General features: G+C 37.0%; 1 protein-coding gene across 1 annotated transcript in view; it reads right to left on the bottom strand.

Moving 5' to 3' along the window:
• Positions 1 to 20721, bottom strand: part of PIK3C2G (phosphatidylinositol-4-phosphate 3-kinase catalytic subunit type 2 gamma) — a 219113-nt gene that overhangs the window by 59876 nt on the left and 138516 nt on the right. The window contains exons 21-23 of the mRNA XM_019471996.1: positions 18850 to 18979; positions 16607 to 16743; positions 13760 to 13929 (exon numbers count right to left, since the gene is read on the bottom strand). Coding sequence (XP_019327541.1) covers positions 13760 to 13929; positions 16607 to 16743; positions 18850 to 18979 — 437 coding nt within the window. The remainder of the gene's footprint in view (positions 1 to 13759; positions 13930 to 16606; positions 16744 to 18849; positions 18980 to 20721) is intronic.

Below are 20721 nucleotides of genomic sequence, written 5' to 3'. Positions count from 1 at the left end.
GCCCGGCCGTCCAGCCAGTTTTTTACCCAGCGCAGAGTACACCTGTCTAAGCCGTGAGCCGCCAGCTTCTCGAGGAGAATGCTGTGGGAGACGGTGTCAAAGGCCTTACTGAAGTCCAGGTAGACCACATCCACAGCCTTTCCCTCATCCACTAGGCGGGTCACCTGGTCATAGAAGGAGATCAGGTTGGTCAAGCAGGACCTGCCTCTCATGAATCCATGCTGGCTGGGCCTGATCCCCTGGTTGTACCGCTCATGCCTTGTAAGCACCCTCAAGATGAATCGCTCCATAATCTTCCCTGGCACCGAGGTCAGGCTGACAGGCCTGTTGCCAAGTTGCTTGTTGTCAAGTTGCCATGAGATTCTAGGCTGCAGCTGGAAGTCCTAGTCACAAGAAATGTTCAGGTGGCCTTCCCTTTCTTATGTCTGGAAATTCTTCCTGTTTTACATTGAAGATAACTTTGAAAGCAGACCTCCTATGGGTGTCGTTCACCTCAAAGCAGCCCCGGCCATCAAGGTTTTTTTTAATACATTATTCAATTTCAGCTAGGTAGTACTCGGAATGATGAAGGTCCACAATAGTCATCCTTTCCTTCCACATTTTTCTGTATTATGCAAGATGTGAGTTCACAGTGTGATAGTTATGTTGCGGTATGACTGTTACATAGTTATTGTGTAGTTTTGTGCTGTAGCTCTCAGAGAGTTACAAACCTGTGTCTATTACTGATTTCAGAGAGCAAGATTTTCCCAGAACCTTCATTCATCATTCATTCATTCATTCATTCATTCATTCATCTTTTAGCTTATCTTTTGTTTAGCAGTGGTATTTAAAGTAGACATTAAGTATTAAATAAATTGATGCAATAAGGGACACAGAAGTCAATTTGTTGAAGCCAATAAGAAAAAGAGAGCAAGCCAGAAAATTAGCAACATTAACATTTTCATTTATCTGTGGACAGAAGTCTAATCTAAATCCTGATTTAAAAGCATTTTAGCATCTTGAGAATGTTTAAAAAACAAATCTGTTTATTTTCTGCATTTATGTTTTTGGGCTAAAATATTCCAAGTCAAAACTACTGCTGTAAAGGTCCCATGTGATGTATTATGTTCAAAATTCACATTTGATTTCTGATGTCCAACTGCATCAAGAGACACAATTACACTATGAAAACATAGCTCTTTCTGAGCTAGTCCAAGTCTCCCACATTAAGCTCTCTGAGCTGAAAACAGATACTGCAATCAGAAATTACTGGAAGAAATATGGTGTTTATCATTGTTGGGTTGGGCTGTGGGCCAACTTCCACATAATGCAATGACTGCAACACTAGTCAATTCTCTTACTGTTGTTGCTAAAGGATCCTTTTGAACATATAACTGATATTTTAGTATTTATATTATTTATAGATTAATTTACTTGTAAGATGATTTTAAGCAGTTTTACAAGGTTCTTAAATTTCTCAGTATCATTTAAGACTGTCTTCTAAGGTGGTAGGCCTGTCCTCCCTTGTTAACCTGCAAAATACAACGTAGAAATTTGCTTTCCCTGGTTTTCCTCAAGGTCTTGTGATATCAGAGCCTCTCCTGCAAGGTAACCCCTGCAATCAGTCAGATGCTGAAGCTCCATTCCTGCATGTGTCTAAGTAAGCCGGCTGCTCATAAAGGGAACACTTTGCAGTTGAAATTAAAAAAACACATAAACCCAACTTAGTATAGGAGACAAGACCCACCAGAGGGAATAATACAGTCATTTATCATGAGAATATTAAAAAGCAAAGTTTCAGTGGGAGGAGACGCTTACTCTGAATGAAAGAACATTAAGGATTCTGAGAAACCAATTGACAGGGCTGAATGTCTGCGTATAGATGCAAAATGTTCCTTGCTGCTTTCACAAACTCCTTTGAAATATAAAAACATAGAAGAGGATAGTCTAAAAATTACTCCAGCAAAATTACAAACAGCCAAGCCAAGTCACCGTCCATCATGCATGGGAAAATTTACGTCAGCAAACATAGAGGCTGTTTTAGCCTACATAAATAAAAAAGCAACGCGTGCCCTGGTATTGCATGAGCATTCTAATTTATCACACACAGACACATGCAAATGAACCTCACCCCTGTGCACAGCCTGTATTTCTATATTTAAACCAGTACATCTCTAACTGACAGCCATCTTTCTGGCACATAGCTAAGATCATATTACATGATGGCATTTATTCAGAAGACATGCAATGCATCCAAAGGCCTGGTAATACATGAAAGACATAACTCATTTGGACATAAATCTATTACATAGCTTGCTCACATGAAGTTATCTAAAAGATATAAAAATGAAATACTTCTGACCCCAAAACATACCCTCAAGATCACAGCTAAGCCCTAAAATACTTCACATCCATAGGATGTTCAAAGACCAATGACCGTGTTACAGCCAATGGGACAAGAGCCCCTTGGCCTAAAATCTGTATCTATTAGAACTTGCTGCTTCCATCAAATTAATGAAACGACTGGCATCAGTTTAACAAAACTGGTATGATGAAGTATTTTCAACTAAAAGCCTTTTACCATATCTCTGTAGAAGACCAAAAGCCTTTTTTTTTTCTTTATGTTGTGCTAAAGAAATACAGAATTGAAGCATTCCTGAATGACCTCTACTGTATAATGGTAATGTCAGGTACCATCATTTCTAGGAAAAAAAGCCTCATTGAGAGAGCTGGTGTGGCTTGAGATAGACCAAAGATGTACAGCCAATAAGCCTCCCAAAATCATTAAAGCTACCTTATCACAGCTCACTCACTCTTTTTTTTTCCCTTTTTTTTTTTCCCACTAAAGCCCTAGATGAGATTAATGAGCCCTTTGGTTTTATAATAGAAATCAGTCAAAAAGGCAATACCCCCGTTTATGACAGCGTCTGATTGCAGTACTGGACCTTAAAGACTTATACTTTACTATGGCTGTGACAAAAGAGTTTACTCAAGTCATTCAGTGAAAAGCAAGGCTAGTTTTATGGTGGTTTTATTCTTTTTTTCTTGTGTACTGCTTTTAGAGATTTAAGATTTTCATGGGAATGTGTTTTGCAGTTCCTCTGGAGATTAAGAATGTTTGGATGATATGTCGTGAGAGGGAGGAAAGAAAGGAAACCTCAAGCAACTGAAGACATCATCATGCAAAAACAAACTTTGTCTGGGGTGATGGGAACATTTACTGGGACTTCACCGTAGGCTAGAAATATGCTGCCTTCCAAGAAGACCAGTAAGATCATCAGGATTTGTTATGAAACACTAGATGTAAACTGATTAACAAAGCTTGCAAGGTCAACAATGGTTTTAGTTTTTCCTACTATGAATCTCACGGTGCAGAACATTTAAGAAAGATACATTGACTTCCTTTTATATTAAGTAGAAAAAGCATATGAGATAATCAAAAACAAATGACCTTTACTCTGATCCAATCTAAACTTCCTAATAACGTAGTTATGGAAAAGTTCAACTCACACACAGTAATACAATATCAAAATAGTTGTAGTCCAAGTTGTCATATGGACATAGGAGACAGTGCGTGAGAAACCATACAGAACTGTTTGCAATTTAAAAATCATCTGCTCAGCAGTGTACGCCCCCACATATTCCCTGACTGCTTTAAAACCATTTCAGCTGAGTCAAGAGTGACTGATAGTATTCAGCATGACTACGTGGAATTTAGATGTATCCAGTAAAACAGGAAAAGCTTTTAGGGAGTGTTTGAATGCTGACATCCTTTCCTCTGCAGCAAAAGCCAAAAGCTTATTGAAGAACACACACAAAATAAATGAACATGAGTACTTATTTCTCTAAGCCAAGTGAAAATATCTAATCATAGTAATCATATATATTTGTAGACACAGAAAAAAACACAAGCAAGTATATTCCTTCCATATATTAAAGAACGAAACAGTGAACAACTGCACAATACAATTCGTCTCAAGCAAGCACATAAAAAGTCATTAAAAATATGCCTAGAAAGGGAACCACAAGAGATACTCCATCTTTCTGCTTACCAGGACAAGATCAACCATAAACATGCTTCTGAGATGCTTATTTAGCTTTTTCTCAAAGATTTTTAGTGACAGAGTTCTGCTCCAACCTCTCTATCAAATTTCTGTTCCAGTATCTCCCCTCACAGAGTTTTTATCCTTAATGCCTAATCTAACCTTGCTGTGCTTTCATCCTGTTAATTCTTGTTCTTTCCTAAGGGAACATGAAGATCCCATCTCCTTTACAGCAGCCTCAAATGTATTTGCAGACTGTTATTATGTCTTTCCTCAATCTTCTGTAGACAATTGTTTCAACCTTTTCTCATAAGTCTTGTTTTCCAGATGTCTGATAATTTTAATTGCTTTTCTCTGGACTCCTTGTAATTTCTCTGGGCTCCTTATCCACATCTTTCTAAAAGTAAAATGTTGAAAATATTCCAGCTGAAGTTTTACCAGTGTCACGTGAAGCAAAAGGATTACTTCACATTTCATGCTTTCCAATTCAATATTCTATCATCAACTCATATTCAACTTCTCTGTAGTATAACTCTCAGATCCCTTTCTGAAAAACTACCCATCACTGCTAATCCCAACTTTCACCACAGTCAAAAACTCTTATAATAGGCCTCTGCTAAAAAATGAACAAACGTATTCTCTATCCCATCATACTGGTTGCTAATGAAAACACTGAAAGATGTCAGTCCCATCACAAACCTGTTATAGGACATGACAGTCATTCAGCAAGCATAGAATCTAAATGACGTAAATGTATTTTAAGTGACCTCATAACAGAGCAGTAGTTCTGAGCATTGTATAAAATATAAATACTTCACTTGCTGGACTTGGCAGCAGTTTTCCCATTGACTTCAATGACAGTTGCTACCACTTACATTTTCACTGGCTTGTATTGCAAATCTATGTTCAGATTTTTCTGTTTTCTATTTCTTCTAGTGAAGAAATCTTGCTAACAGTTCCACAGATACATGTCTGCTCCTGAAAAGTGTAAACTTTCTTGCTGAAACTCTATTCCTCAAATCACCCAGAACTAATGTATATCCATCCATGTCTAAATAAAATGACAGTCTAAATTTCAGTTGCCAAATAGTAATTACAATGCTATAAAAAGGAATAGAAGAGAGAAGTGAATTAGAAAATTTGAAACAGCTTTCCAAAAAAACAGAATTTATTTATCCTGAGGGATTTACTCTCAATTGTATTTTTAATTGCTTTTATTTCCGGTAACAGACAGACGGAGAGTCGCTTGCCCAAACGGGGAACTCATGACTAAGCTTCAAGGCAAAAAGGACGTATATAGGAAGTGGAAGTAAGGACTGACTGCAAAGGAGAAATACGGAAACTCTTCCTGGGCACGCAGAAATGGTGTTAGGAAAGCCAAAGCTCAACTGGAGTTAAAACTGGTGGTGGACATGAAGCATAACAAGAAGTTCTCCTGATACATCATTAGTAAAAGGATGAACAAAGAAAATGTGGACCTGCTGCCGATTGGTGATTTAGTGACATGGGAGCACAGACAAGGCTGAGGTACTCATCGCCTTCTTTGCCTCAGTCTTCACTGACAAGGCCCCCCAGGTGGTTGGCAGCGAGCTGAGCATGAGCCAGTGGCGGGCCAAATATGAGCCCTGGAAGCGATGAAGGCTAATAGCATCCTGGGCTGTATTCATGGGAGAGCAGCCAGCAGATGCCCTTTACTTAGCACTTGTTAGTCCATATCCTGCCAAAACAAGAAAGATGTTGCTAAACTGGATTAAGTTCAGCAGAGGGCCACCAAGATGTTTGGGGGCTAGAGCACTTGCCTATGAAGAGAGGCTGAGGAAGGTGGGCTTGTTTACCCAGGAGTTTAGAAGGTTTTCAGGAGACCAAACAGCAATCTTCTAGTATCTGTCGGAGGTTATGAAACAGATGGATCCAGGCAAGAATAAGAGAGAAAATGGAAACAGCTGAGGTTCTGACTGGCCATAAGAAAAAAACCCTTCACTATGAGGATAATTAAATATTGAAACAGGTTGTCTGGCGAGGTTATCCTGGGAGGTTTTCAAGATTCAACTGGACATGGCCCTGGGTAAACTGGTCTGAATTTAGTGTTGACCTTATCCTCTTAATACTTACACAGAAAGATTCCTGAATACCCTGAACATCCTTGGCTCAGGTAAACTGCATGACATGGACATTCAAAACATGCATCTAATATTTTTGACCTACATTCTTCAACCAAATGACCAGAAGTCAAGTCTATACCAGATAACACCATTTTAACTCTATTTTCTGCCATTTCTGCTGCTGTTTGAGGTATCTACTGCATAAAAAGTTTTCTAACTACAAATTTGAAATCTCATTTCTGATTACAGTTTTACCCACATTATTTTTATATTAACAGCTATCTTTAAAGGCAGAAACATCAAACTAGAAAGAATCTCCCAAATTCCTTAGGTAACCAAGGACAGTTCTTAAACCATTATGGTCTTATTTATTCATTAAGTTAGTTCTTCTTATGTGTATATCAACTTTACTATTATCATTATTTTTCACTGTCAGAGCCTTAATGTTAGCTTTCCAGTAAAATCACTGTGTTGGACATACCCACTATTTTCATCAGTAGTAAAAGAAATATTTCACACATTGGACTGGCCTATTCTGAAAGATTTATCTGTTTCTGTCCGTAATTGAATTGGTTACATCGAGATTTAATCATGCTTAACAGATACAGTAGAAAACAAGCTATAATCTTCACCTAAGCTAAGGGCTCCGATTCATCATTCTGTTAACTTCTAGTTTCCCCATGTAAAGTGAGCCATAGTAACTATTTATTTGTGCCCCTTTGACTGTGCAAAGTGCAAGGGAATGTGACTTAATTAAAATCCCTTTCATTGTGGGCCAACTGAAGTTAGTGAGTTTGTAAATCATGGAGATTTGATTACACCTGGTTCCATAAGATTACTATGCTAAGTGACAGTATGTATAGCTAACACAAATGTTTACAGCTGAGGTTAGACATGGTTACAGTTCTTAGTGTAGACCTAGTATTTGCAGTGTGTATTGCTACAGGGACTCATCTGGAACCTTACCTTGTAACAAGAAAATTGACAATAGACTCACTATGGGAGAGCAGAAACTAGTTCAAGGCATCTCTTGATGGTTTTCTCTATGGCTGAATTGCCCCACTCTCTGCTGTGATCACCAGTTATTCTGCAGTATGACCACAGAATTTATTCACTTATGTCACAGAATTTCAACCACTTTGTAGAGTCAGTTGCTTGTATATTTTGGAAGAATCCAAAAAAGATCCTCCCTGAAAGAAGATGTACTTTGTTGTCCTGTTGCAACCATGTGCATCTTATATCGACTGGTTAAAAAGCACTACTGTGTCCAGCTCGGGCACCTTCTGAGCTGAGTTAGGATCCTATATTCACATAGACACATATAAAGCAGCCTGCACTCAGAGTCACCAGCAACCAGACTGCATAAGAATGTTAAGGTGGATTTAAGTCCTTTATATACTTCACGTTCAATATATATTTGATAGTTCTCAGTACTGCATTCCTGATGCCTTATACCATTTTCTAAGACTATAAAATTTTCCAGGTTTGTTAGGAGTTTATTACTAATCCTATTGATAAAACACTTGAGAGTTAATTCACGAGGAGATTGGAGCAATTCCTCTTGTTAATAGAGATTGTTGGACAACTGCTTTTTGTGTTCTGACTGACCCTCAGTACTGAAAAAAAGATTTTAAAACTCAGAACTAAAAGTTGTCTTAAAATAAATAGAACAAGCGGGCTTATATCCCATACCTACTGAATATTCAGCTAACAGGTCTTTTCAGTATGAGATGGCTATTTGGAAAACAGAGCAGTATATTGTTGCTGGAGTTTTATATATCACCAGGCAAAACAGAGGAATAAACCAGTGATGAAGTTGAATTGCATAGAAATTCCTTAGGGCAGGGGATGAAATCCTACATGAATTAAATCTATCAGTATGCTTTTCAGTTAAGGGTGAAGGACAAAGGCACAGTGTGCAGAACAAGCAGAAAAAGACACCAAGACCAAGCAACAGAGATTAATTTAAAAGTGCTTGATGTATACTTGACTGTATGTGAGAACAGCTCCCCCTGAATATAAAAAGGTATGTATTTGCTTTTGGAGAAAGAGATGATACAATAAAATGTTTCTGGTGGGAGCAGGCAAGAGAAAATATATGTCTCTGTAAACAGTTATACTTTGAAAAGGATAACAAATCATATAATCAAAATGGATAGTGAACACGATGTCTTTTCCCCCTTTTATTTCTGTTTCGTTGTTAAACTTCCTGTCTCTAGAGTCATATTCTACAAAAAATCATGGGGTGACTAATAGAAAGAGAAGGAGGGAAGAGGAGAGGGCAGGAAGGAATCTCTGAAGCAGGAAGTCGATAGGGAGTCACTTGAATAACTCACGTGCAGTAAATCTCCCAAAGCGGAGGGAATTCCATTGGTGGCTCTGAAGGCATCAAACAATTTCTCTAGCCCAGATAATTGTTAACTCAAACACATGATAACTCCTTCAAGAAAGCAGCTGTTCCTGAAGATAGGAAAGCAGTTTATGCCATGCTTGAACTGAATGAAATGCCAAGAAGGATGCTGAGAGTTGCGGCAGACGAGAACTGGGTTCCAGGGAACTCAATTCAGCAGAGAAACAACGCACTTGGATGAACAAAACTGGATAGGGGCAAATCCGTACTGACACTGTATGGAAAAAACAGTGCCTCCCTTAACTGTGTACTTTGAAAAGGATAACCAAAAAAATTAAGGATACAAAGTGGACAGTAAACATAATTTACTCTGATTTCAAAAAGCTTTAGTTGAATACCCTCCACAAGAAGCTATTACTGAAAATAAAGAACCAATGGTAAAGGGCTAACTGCTATCCAGGCTCAATAATTAGAGAAAGCATCAAAACAGCAACAATAAACACCTACTCTTCAAGGCAGACAAAGATAACAGAAGTGCATTTGAAACTCACGACTGCAACTTGTGCTGCTCATACATTCTCAGACTTGACTCGTGCTTTTGGTGTTTAATTCGGGGCAATTAGAGACTCCTGACTTCCAGAAGTGATGGACTTCTTGCCTCATAAATTCAAGCCCCTTGAGGCCTTGTCACCTTGGAGGTGACATTGTTTCACCTTTAGGTCTTTATGCATATTTCACCTTTCAGTCTTTATGCAAAAACTTATGTGTATGACTATCTTTAAACACCTGTATAATCTTATTAATATCATTTGGGTTACTAAGGTGCTTTAAGTCATGGAATTAAATCTTTCCAGGATTTAAGTCAGAGATTTTTGGAGGGTGGCATACAGGCAGTGCTGAAAGTGGATGGTGGCAAAGAATTAGGAGTTACCGGTTCACATAAACCAATAATTCCAGACTGATCATGTCAGAAAAATAAATTTAAACTGCAGAAAAGGAATTAATAAATAGGCATACTGAAAATTCCTAATGAAATCTTTCAGCAGGTAATACAGGTTAGTCCAACAGTTTTCATGCACAAATTTAGAAAATGAAAAGTGATTATACTTTAAGTTTTTACTTTCAGGTTTTAGACTCTTCCTTTGATGAGTACCCTAAATAAAATTTTAAAAAGGCAAAAAAAAAAAAGTAAAACGTGAAATTCTCAAATTGCTATCTTCCTTCTTCCACACTTTTTCCTATTTTTAGGAAAAAGATGGAACACATGGAGATACAATGTAGTCAAAGAATGTAGATACAACTTATTTTTCCCCTCACTGTGTGCCAACTTTTCTGTTTTAGAAAGAAATACCTGAAAAGAATTAATTTTTTTTCAAATAAACACTTCCAGTGAGACATTAAGACTCATTTTAGGTTATTAACACTAAAAATGAAATGTGTTACTTTTAAAATAAAAAGAGGCACTTCTACTTTTCTACATGCTCAGACTTTCTTAAGTGCTTTTCAGTATAGGAAGACACTGACTTAGGAAGAAAGTGTGGGAAACATAATTTTCCCATATTTTTTAAACTTCCTTCAAAAAACTGGAATTTCCCAATGGAATAGTTAGGCTGCCTCTAGTAATTAACTTTGTAGAAGAAAACCAGCTTAGGAGATTTAACTTCTGGGAAAACCATGCCAAGACGCAGGATTAGTTTGGCAAAGAGACAGAAGGGTCTCTCTGATTCAGATCAGGGAAAAGAAAGGCCAGTGAGTGTTGTAAATAATCAGGATGACTGGGTATTTAAAAAAAGAATGGACACCTAGGTCATCAAAAGGCGAATATACAGTGTGCCATGAGCTGGACTTCTCCATAACTTGCCATCAGGTTTCAGACTACACATCATTGACTGAAAAAATATAGACGACAGTGCTGGAAGTGACTGGTAGTAGAGAGGATGAGACTGCTGAAGTTAGGATTAGTTCAGTTAGCACAGGATTTAAATAAATCTCTTATTGCTTAATTCACCAAAGAAGAAATGTTCAAAAGGAACTTGTCAGAACTGAAAAGGAGAAAAAAAAAGCAAAGAAAGCATGGCAGGTACAACCATGACCCAGACACCTTCTTCCGTACTATTTCATGACTGACCTAGTCCCGTATGATAACCTGGATAATATTATATCTATTTCAGTCGGAATGGCTCTAAGATGATTGCCACAGAATACTCAGTAGATAAAGAATAGGATGATTATATGAAATTAAACAAGAAACGTTTCTTCATACAGTTTGAAGTGTACCTGCAGAATTCACTGCTTTAAGGGCATGTAGGGTCAAATGTGGCAGTTGGATTGCAGAATGAAAGAAGGAGTATTTTATTACCACTAAAAAAATGTGTCATCCATTATGATTTGAAAAAAAAAAAAAAGAAATCTCATGGAAAAAATGTGTCATTCATTATGATTTGAATAAAAAAAAGAAGAAATCTCATGGTTCAGTAGGAAAGTTCCCTGTGGGACTTTGGGAATAATTCTTCTGCCAAGCTCTGTTATTATGCTATTGGTTAGATACATCATATGTCTCTCTCCAACACTTCTGAAACATTAGTTCCTAGATCCAAGTAAAGACAGGTTATTACTACTATTTAACATATTTGCTGCACTGTGAAGGTACATCGAACTGGAAAAGGCAGAAAGTTCCTGATTCCTCTTCCCTCTAAAATCAATAAGAGCTGAGCTACTGATTTGTGCCTTGGACTCAAAACTGAGCAGATTTATTGGACATCATTTAAAGACGAGGGCAGGAATTAGAAAAGTTAACTAATCCTTGTTGGGGCATTATATAATCATGAATGCAAAAGTGAGCATGACTACATGAATCATATCAACTTCAAAGGATTCTCTGAAGACTCATATTGGATTTGATAGAAAGAACTGCAGCCCATGCATGACAGTGTGCGATTCTCAAAGCTGCCACGTATGCCTTTCACTTTATTTACATCATATGCAGAATACTGAAGAGGACCTATCCTTATGAAGCTTTGTGAGGAGTAGGAGTTTGTTAATGGCAAAAAGTACTCCCTGAGAACAGAAAATGGACAGCAGGTTATCTTCCTAAATTCTGAAAGGAATGGCTCTTTTAAACAGTTCAGACAGGGACTCCTTTTCTATAAGCCTTCATTCATTTGCATAGATTCCATTAAAAAAAAAAAAAAGTTTGTTTGTGTGATGTGTGTAAAGACCAGTTGCATGTATAGGGATTTGTATCAGATACTTTTCATTCTTTAAAGCCACCTATAGAACTTCACAAGTATGTGTATAGCACCTACTGTACAAAACCCTAACGGTCAGCACTAATAATTCTAAAGATTTGAAAGCATTGTGCTGCTGTTTTATCAATATTATTTTAGGAGTATGATATTGTGGGGGTGCAAACTACTCAAATAAAAATCTAATAAGAACTCAAATAAAAATCTAATATAAAGAGCTGTTAAGGAAACCAGAGGCTAAACCTATTTCAGGACTTGCCTTGTGGGAATGAGTAGATACAAATGGCACTGAGGGTTTCAAATTTTAAGAGAGTCTGAAATTTATGGGATGTAGAAATGTGATATCCCTGTGTTCTTGTGTTACAAGTAATACATTACATTTCATGAAGGTGCATACAGCTCATGAGAACTATAGTCATTAATATTGTATCTGCTCAGTTGCATGTAGGTATGAGGAAGACAACCATTGTCCCATGATGTTCACAACCTACTGTTAAGTGTGAGTCCTAGTTTTACTGAAGAACCACAAGGGCACTCCATGAATGGAGGTCCTAAAATGCGTTATTTTATTTTATAGTTTAAAAGCAATATACCGCATGGAGAAACAGGAAAAAATGGCTGCTGTTTATGGAAGTGACTATATTTTAAGTCATTTTCTTAGACTTTATAAGAAGGTGTAGTATGACTGAGTTGTAAAACAGTAAAATTAACATCCATTTTTATCATTGATATTGCATGATTTCTGTTTCAATTTGGTTGTTGTGTCTCCCCCTTATATTTGCTTTGTCCTGTCATTCAAACTAGACAATTCTTTGCTCATGTAAAATTATTGCTCAAGGAAATTCCTGTTAGGCTCCAAAAGGAGGTTTGCTGGAGTGGAGGATGCAGCACTTGACTCAGAGTGTGCATGGGTATCTTTTTTTATTACTCTGTTCTGCTTTATTCTTTCCACAGCAAATAAGTAGGATTAAGGGAGCATATCTTGAATGATTGACGATAATTCTGAGCACTGCAACTAAATCTTTTGACTGCCTGGCTTAGAAGTACTTATTAGCCCCATCAGCTTCCCTCATATCAATACTCCCACGCTGTTATTTCTGTCTAACACACTGAGATAGTCTAGAATAGTCAAAGGCCAGCTTAAAAAGAACAAGAAAAAAGAAAGGAACAATTAGCTCAAACTTAATTCTGGGACTAGTTCTGGAAATTGTTAGGAAACATGGAGGAAAGACACCCCCCCACACACACACTACTCATCTTGTCAGTATTAGGGATCGTTTACCCATCCTCTACTCTGCTATAACAGCTTCTTTGTATTTTGTGCATACTGGCATTATCCTATCTATTCTTATCCCATCCCAACTCATTCCTCCATAGTATGTTCACATTAGGAACTAGAATAATTACTATTTTATTTATCTTTATCATGGGATAGTTACATCACAGATAGATACAAACACAGAAGTATCACAGTCTTGTTTAGGTAAAATCAGACATTTGTAAAACAGCCCCTGAGCTCAGTGTGGTTAGATGTAAAACTTCAAAAGATAATGAAAAAGTTTGCAATTTTACCCACAGAGGCATAATGTAATTATTCTTCTTGTCTATTTGGAAGATTTGGTTTCTTCTCTGAGTATGGGAAGAAAGTGGTCAATTAGATACATCTATGGTTTTGGATCCATTATAGGAACGCTCCTCTGTTAGAAAGAAACAATGGACATCAGAATTCTTTTGGCATAGGTCAGTCTACTGTTCTGGTCACTACTGAACTGCATCATTCAAATCTCTAACCAAACAAGGATTTAGATTTTTTTTTTTTTAGACTGAAAAGGGATCTCCAACATCTCATTTTAATTCCTTTTCCAGTCATTCCTATATTTTTTAGAGGTTTTGTGAACAGCGAAAAGATGTTGTTTTGGAAAATTCAGAAAGGAAAAAAAGCATGATCTCATTTCTATTTTTTCCATGGGTGTTGATAAGACTGTGAAATTTCAGAACACTGCTTTAAAGTTTAATATGTGCGTTACTATAGATACTAACCTTCTTATGCTTCCAAATGTCTGTGCGTGACCTAAAAATCTTCCAAAATCTATGTGGAACATGTGTCCAGCATTTGTCAGCATTATGTTGTCACTGTGTCGATCACAGACTCCCAGAATGAAGGTAACAACACACCAGCCAGCGCAGGAATAAAAGAAATTCCTTATTGCCTAGTTAGTAAAACAAAAGCACTTACTGGAAATATACAGAGACATATTTGTTTGTGATGCTAACAAGAAAACCAAAAATTGTAGTTCTACAAATGCTATGCATGTTGCTAAAATTTTAACAGACAGGTGTTTGTAGGAACGGTACTCAAACAAGCAATACACAAATTTAAAAGTTAAAATGCAAGAACAATTTTATGCATGAGGTTTTCACCTTGTGTTTTACAGATACTTGGAATTCTATGGAAAACTTCTAAGGTGAAACGTACCTAAGAAAAGCAAGCTTCTTGGCAGGAAGCTGACATTTTCTGTTCAATAGCCTGTGTGTATATTGTAAAAACAATTGTTTGGAAATTAGTTGGAAATCCACAAATTTAACCACTTGTTTTGTAAAGAAAGTTTTTTTTACACCCACTGTGCTGTTCTGTACCTACGTGGGTCTTTTTTCTCCAGAACTCAATTGCCTTTCTCAAATCCTAATTAATCAAGTCTCACAATATTCTAGCCCAAACAATGAAACCCCATTTTACAGAAATGAATTGAAACAAAGAAAGGCTAAATTGTTTTCTGCTCATAGCATCTGCGAATCTGAACAGACTATGGGATCAAACCTTGTGTCGTGCAGAGAGACCCAAGAGAGTGATTAAACCAAAAACCAGTCTAGCAGTCGTGTTTAATATAACCTACTCCTCTGATGCTCTTTTACGTGGTGGAGACTGGCTCATTCAGATCTATCTCATGAATCTCTTTACAATATTATACTGTGGCATTGCTCTTTGCCAAAAATGTGCCCATGGCAGACGTAGGAATATGTGTAAGTTAATGACCTGCTCACCAGACACTCATAGGCGGATTCCAAGTTTTCTGCTAACTTCAGTGTGAAGTATATAAAAACTGCAACTTCTCCTAGTAGAAGAATCTACCCAACCTCTTTCACAACACACAAATTCAGTGTACTCTCTCAGGGGAGAGTTATTCCTGATTCACATGATGATCACTCTTCTACCCCAAAGCATATGGAATAGCTTTTGTCTTTTTTTAATCTTACATACTACAGTTTGAGAACTGAAAACGCAGTTCTTATTCAGAAGTCTTAATCTCCCATGAATCTCAGTCACAATGTGATTCATTCATATAGAAACTCAAACAATCCTAGTCTGTGATTTTTATGGTTTTGGACAAAACCTACATTAGCCAAGGTAAATCATTATTTAGGCATTAAGGGTTTCCCTGTAGATGCAGGGTGCCACCTGCAATGGCTGATACGGGTGACAGCACTGTGGAAGACTTAGGCCACAGCACAAGAGTTTGGTGAATTTTATGTCTAACTGTACTACTTACTCACTTTGATGACCTTGGATAAACCACCTAAGCTTTCTGTGATTTTGTTCACCCAACTGTAAAATGAGGATATTAAAGCTTATTCTGCATGAATTTTTTGAGCACCTTAGAAACGGTATTGTATGAGTAAAAAATTATTAAGGAGTAAAAGAGAAAGGTTCATTCACCATCGAGTGCAAGGTGAATGTAGAGTAGTAATTTTATGCATGCCCTAGGCAATCAGATCTGACTATATTTTATATGTTTAAAAAATTGAAAGAAAATGGGTAGAAATTGGTTTTAGAATATTCCACATTAATGGTACTTTTTACAAACAGCAGCAGTAGCAAGAAGTCAGGTTTTCAATCAACAACTAATAGTATCTCACTTTTCAATTGAAATGTTGGCTGCACTTCTACCTTAACAGTGTAAACATACAAACTTGTAAAAAAAAAAATTCTATACGGATTGTTCCTGGTTAATTGAATCAAGATGATATACTAGGAATTCATGTACTCTTACTGAAAATGTGGATGAACAAACGTCTATAGAATAATTAGAAAATTACTAAAGTTTATCAAACATATTTATGCTCTACATCCACTAATAAACTGTTATAAAAGCACTTCATTTTCAGAGTGGTAAACACTCAAAGGTCCCCTTTAAATTTAAAATTTTGGCTACTAATCTACTGTGGGCATGGAGTAGGGTTCTAAAAATTGTCCCAGCAACACAAACATTAAAAGGTTTTTCATGGGACTCAGAACATGCTTAGACAAGAAAGGATGAATAGAAAGAATTCCTTGGGTAACCTCTGCTTCTATAAATAAAATTTCCAATTTTTTGGCTCATGCATAATGTCTAGTTTCATAAAATCAGATGCATTACATGGGATACCACAATGTGATATGGAAAGCATGATCTTATGTATCATATGTCTAGGTAGTTTTGATGAAACAGCTTTCTAAAACTGTGGGTATTGACATGGTCATTTCCAAATACAGAAAATCCAACAAGACTTTGCATGGTTTATATAAAATAAAGTATTTAGAGAGCTGACCTAAAAAATAAATGGTTTTGAGTTCAATACTTAATTTCTACTTCAGCTTCTCTTCACTTTACTACTAACCTTCAAAACACCTCTATGACAAATTTTTATAGAAAATGTATTACAATGCACCTGACCCAGAGCAATATCTCCTTAGAAAGAGAGTGGCATTTAAGTCAATTCCCTGGCTTCTATGCATGTGACTTATTTGTCTTGTGTCCGAGTCATTTGTTTTTGCTGCTTACTGCCATTTGGTTTCTTTTTTCCCAAGGTAAAACATGAAATGTATAATAAGCTTCATTATGAAGTTACCTCTTGGTAACTTGATTCCAGAGGATGGTGATGACGGAACCATTTTTTAATTGTGTTTTCTTTCAATGGTCCTATCAGACCAGACTCCCTGTGGATCTTCGCTAGTGTGGTAGCATCTGGCACCATCTGTACCAATCCTAATCAGATAGAAAAGAGTTCACATGAAAAACCTTCAACTTTAAAATATAGGAAGACTATCAATGCATATTGCCTATTGTTGGATCATTCCATGCAGAAAAAATACATGCTTAAAAGCTTATAAAATAATGAATGCAATAGAAAATATAGATCAGGGTTGTTTTTCTCTTTGGACACAAAAAACAAAGGACACTTAGTAAAAAGTGGCAGTTCTGCAAATGAGAAATAAAAACACCAATAACAATATTGTGGAAATAACTGCCTCAAGGTACCAACAAGGCCAACAATTTAACAAGATTCAAAGTGGGTAGAATATGTACACAAACAACAAAAATCTATAAAAAAGAAGATCAGATCTTTATTATGAAATATAAAGTTATTTCATATGTGTTTATTGTCAAGAATGCTACACAAATTTTTCTGCAGTCTGTTATGCTGATCACAGCTGGGAGAAAGGATACTAGATAGTGCAGAAATTAGTCTGATCCAAGATGACATAAACTGGGACTTTGAAGTGCAGAGAGAAGCCAAGCATTTTGCAATGCTTCACTTGAATCCTCTGCCTCTACTGCATGCACTTAATTCCTTTTTTGGAACTGAGACCTGGCTTGCCAGCCTTCTGTCCCTGTCCCTGTGTGTGGTCCCCTGGCACATCAACCCACAACTCTGCATTACAGGAAGGGGTTCCTCTAACAATTTCAGCTGGTGACAGGCTCCTCTACTATACCATGCCTGGAAAGTGGGATCCTACCAGTGCTTTATCTGCTTTTCACATTTCTATGAAAAGTGATTTCTGTGTTCCCATGACTATGAAATTATCATCTCCTATCTCCCTTGTGCAGAAAAGGTGACCCATGGAGCAAGTTGTTAGCCTAGGACTTGGAAGACCTGGGTGCACAAGGCTACTTTAGCACGTCCTGTATGGGCCACAGGCATGTCACTTGGTCCTTTTACCCTTAATCATTAACTGTAAATCAATTATATTAACACTTCAGTAGCTCATAAGGAAAGATATTGTGAGGAAAATCTGTCAGACACCAAGAGGTTTTCTGCTGCTATGGTGCTGCAAGGAAGAGACTGTCAGGCAGAGAATATTATTTGCAGATGACCCCTGTATCTTTCTTGGCAAAAATCAAATTAAGTGTTAGTATATAAGAGAGGCTATAATATTATGTTCAGAAATGGTATTCTTCTATTATTTGCCTTTGAAGCAGAAGCCTTCAAGCTTTGACTCCCACCCCTACAAAGAAGGGAGGAGTCTTTTTCAGGTCACCTTAACCAACCGCCATGTGCGTGAACTCATCTATACTTTCTCCTAGCTCCTTCAGATCTTTCATCCTCTCTCATTTCCTCTTTGTGGCTCAGAAAGCAATCAGGGGTTCTTTTTTGGTAGTTTTTGTTCAGCAGGTAATCTGGATACATCAGTCTTCTATTTGTTCAAGGATTATTTTCAGTAAAAGATTTGGAGAGTCAGTAAAAAATAGTAAGCTTATTGCTGTCAGTAAATTTCTTTAGCAAGCAATTGGTATCCCTGCTACAGCTCTGCTATAACAACCATAAAAGAGAGAAATAAAGCTTTCAGATGAGTCAGGCCTGCCCTAAGCAGTATAAATCACAAGAGTAATATTTCAAAATCAACACTGTGAAACTGTCATCACTTGTCTACAGGTACTTTCCGTAGCCACATGCATCTAGGTTCATTTAAGCATCTATGCAGGATCACACTGGATTAAAACTTTAGTAGCTATGGCCAATTTTCTCCAAAGCTCTCTTTTTGATGTGTGAAGTTACTTTTAAGAATCTTGTGCAAGCTGATGGTGTGAGGCTTTTGGAAAATTCTAGCCTAAGTTGCTACAAAATTCAATGAGATTGGTTGTACTTATTCTGCAGAGGCAGAATGAATAAATAAAACGAACATTCAGGAGCAGGCAAGTACACAATTTAGTGCCTGAGTAACAGAAATTCTGAGCATTTTTTTTTCTTTAAGGGGGAAGATAAATAAGAGACCCATGAAAATGAAAGTTAAAGGGAAGAGTTTTGTATACTGCCGTTTACATGAGATATGAATAATGTAATACAGGTAACTTTCACAATGTAAAACTGACCTTGGCCTTTTCCTGTAGATAAACACCTATAAATAATCATTTGCATATCCAGTCCCTCTTGGAGCCAAATGCTGTCCATCACTCGAATAATTTGCAGAACCAGCATATCTTGACGTAGATCATCGCCTATCTGTGAAAATTGCACAAGAAATCCAGGTTTCTCCTTCAACACCAGGCAGAAATAACTTCTTATTTGTTTTTTTTCCCTTGCCAAAATAGCTACGTTCATTTTACAGTAAATCCCCCTTGTTTTTCTTCAAAGTTGCTACTTATCTTTCTGTGTCAGACGAGGAAACAGAGTAAATGGCACACATAGGCAGAAACAGTTTTGGCAGCCGCTGAGATGGTAACAAATGCTCCCTGATTAACTGCAGCCTTTCTGCTTATAATTCCTATGTAATTATTAGAGATTGAAAATTTAATCCGGAGGTAGGATCCTAATTTAGTTACATTTTAAAGTCTACCTAATGCTAGATCCCTTTTCACAAATGACAGCATTTGTCTAATGTTAAGCTTCACAACTTAGTATTTGCAGAAGGCTGAAAGGGAATTTTATCATGAATTTATATTTTATCCATGACACGATTCATATTCAGTTTCAAACAGTGATGCAGTGTTGATTGCTCTCCCCATGGAGTCGGTCAAACAACAATCTTAGTGAAATGGGGCTTTAATTGTAGCCACAAGAGGTAATGAAGAGATTATCTTCAACCATGGCTGAGTAAATGGCCTGTGAAAACAAAAGCCCCGCTTTTTTAATTTCCTCCTCCCCACCTCATCTAAAATACATGTAACTTTTACTGGTATTTTTAAGTGCTTTATTCTTTTATTACATTCTTTTTATATAAGCATTCCAATCTACAGACATTTAATGCTACGAAATGAGTACTTGAGGAGACATAAACTATTCTTTAAAAAGAAAAATCAAAACATATTTTTCTTTCATTTAAAGGTAATCTTAACTCCAATTAATTCTTCTTAGTACCTAAACCTGAGAAAAATCTTATTCTCTCTACTTATCTTCCCTCCTTCCCTCATGTATAGAGTCAGTAGACAATTTAATATGATATCAGTGTTAATCATTTTATGTATGCATTATCCATCATGAACAAACAATGGAACTATCGTACAAGTAAAAGATACTTTAACACAATGGTTTGCTGACAGGTGAAGGTGATGTCAGCTATAATACTTCTACAGCAACTGGACAGTTGGTTGGTTGTTGAATGTTACTGAGCAGGGAAAATACTGTCTAGGTAAAACCAGCACAAATGTTTAAATGCCGCATGGGCAGGCATTTGCTGAAGTTGCTCAAGTAAGTAGGAACCTATCTATTAACATTGATTCTCAGATGAAACAGCATAAGAACCAGCTTTCTAAAGTTCAGAAAAACTTAACATTGCTAGCCTCCCCCTAACATGCCTGGAAAGCATACTTCTATTCCTGAGAATCACAGCTGCTCTCAAGGTCAATTTAATTCAAGATGGCCTAGAAATCTTTTTTTTTTTTAAATTTATTTTTTATCAATTTTTAGGCTTCTGGCTTGGAACATGATACTGCAAAAGATCTAGCAATAATGTTTTTGGCAACACTGACCATTTTGTATCCATCAGCCATTTTATGAACTTCAGTGTTCTCTGAGAACAGTATCCACTGTTATGGAAGACTTTTGCTCTTCTGAAAGTAACTTTGGATTGCATGTATTGTCTTTTGCGGACGGACACAGCACTGTCCTGAACTCTGAAGCTTTGAAGGTGACCACTGGAAAATAAACCAGAGTTTACTTTCAGAGTCACTTCCTCCAAGTAACTCCAATGAGACAGAGCTCCTCTGCTGTTCCCTCCGCATCCCTCTTCCTCAGCCCATTCCCCC

This window comes from Aptenodytes forsteri, unplaced genomic scaffold (genome assembly GCF_000699145.1).
Source record: "Aptenodytes forsteri isolate BGI_AS27 unplaced genomic scaffold, ASM69914v1 Scaffold241, whole genome shotgun sequence".
Lineage (NCBI taxonomy): Eukaryota > Metazoa > Chordata > Aves > Sphenisciformes > Spheniscidae > Aptenodytes > Aptenodytes forsteri.
This window is presented reverse-complemented; position numbering and strand designations above follow the sequence as displayed.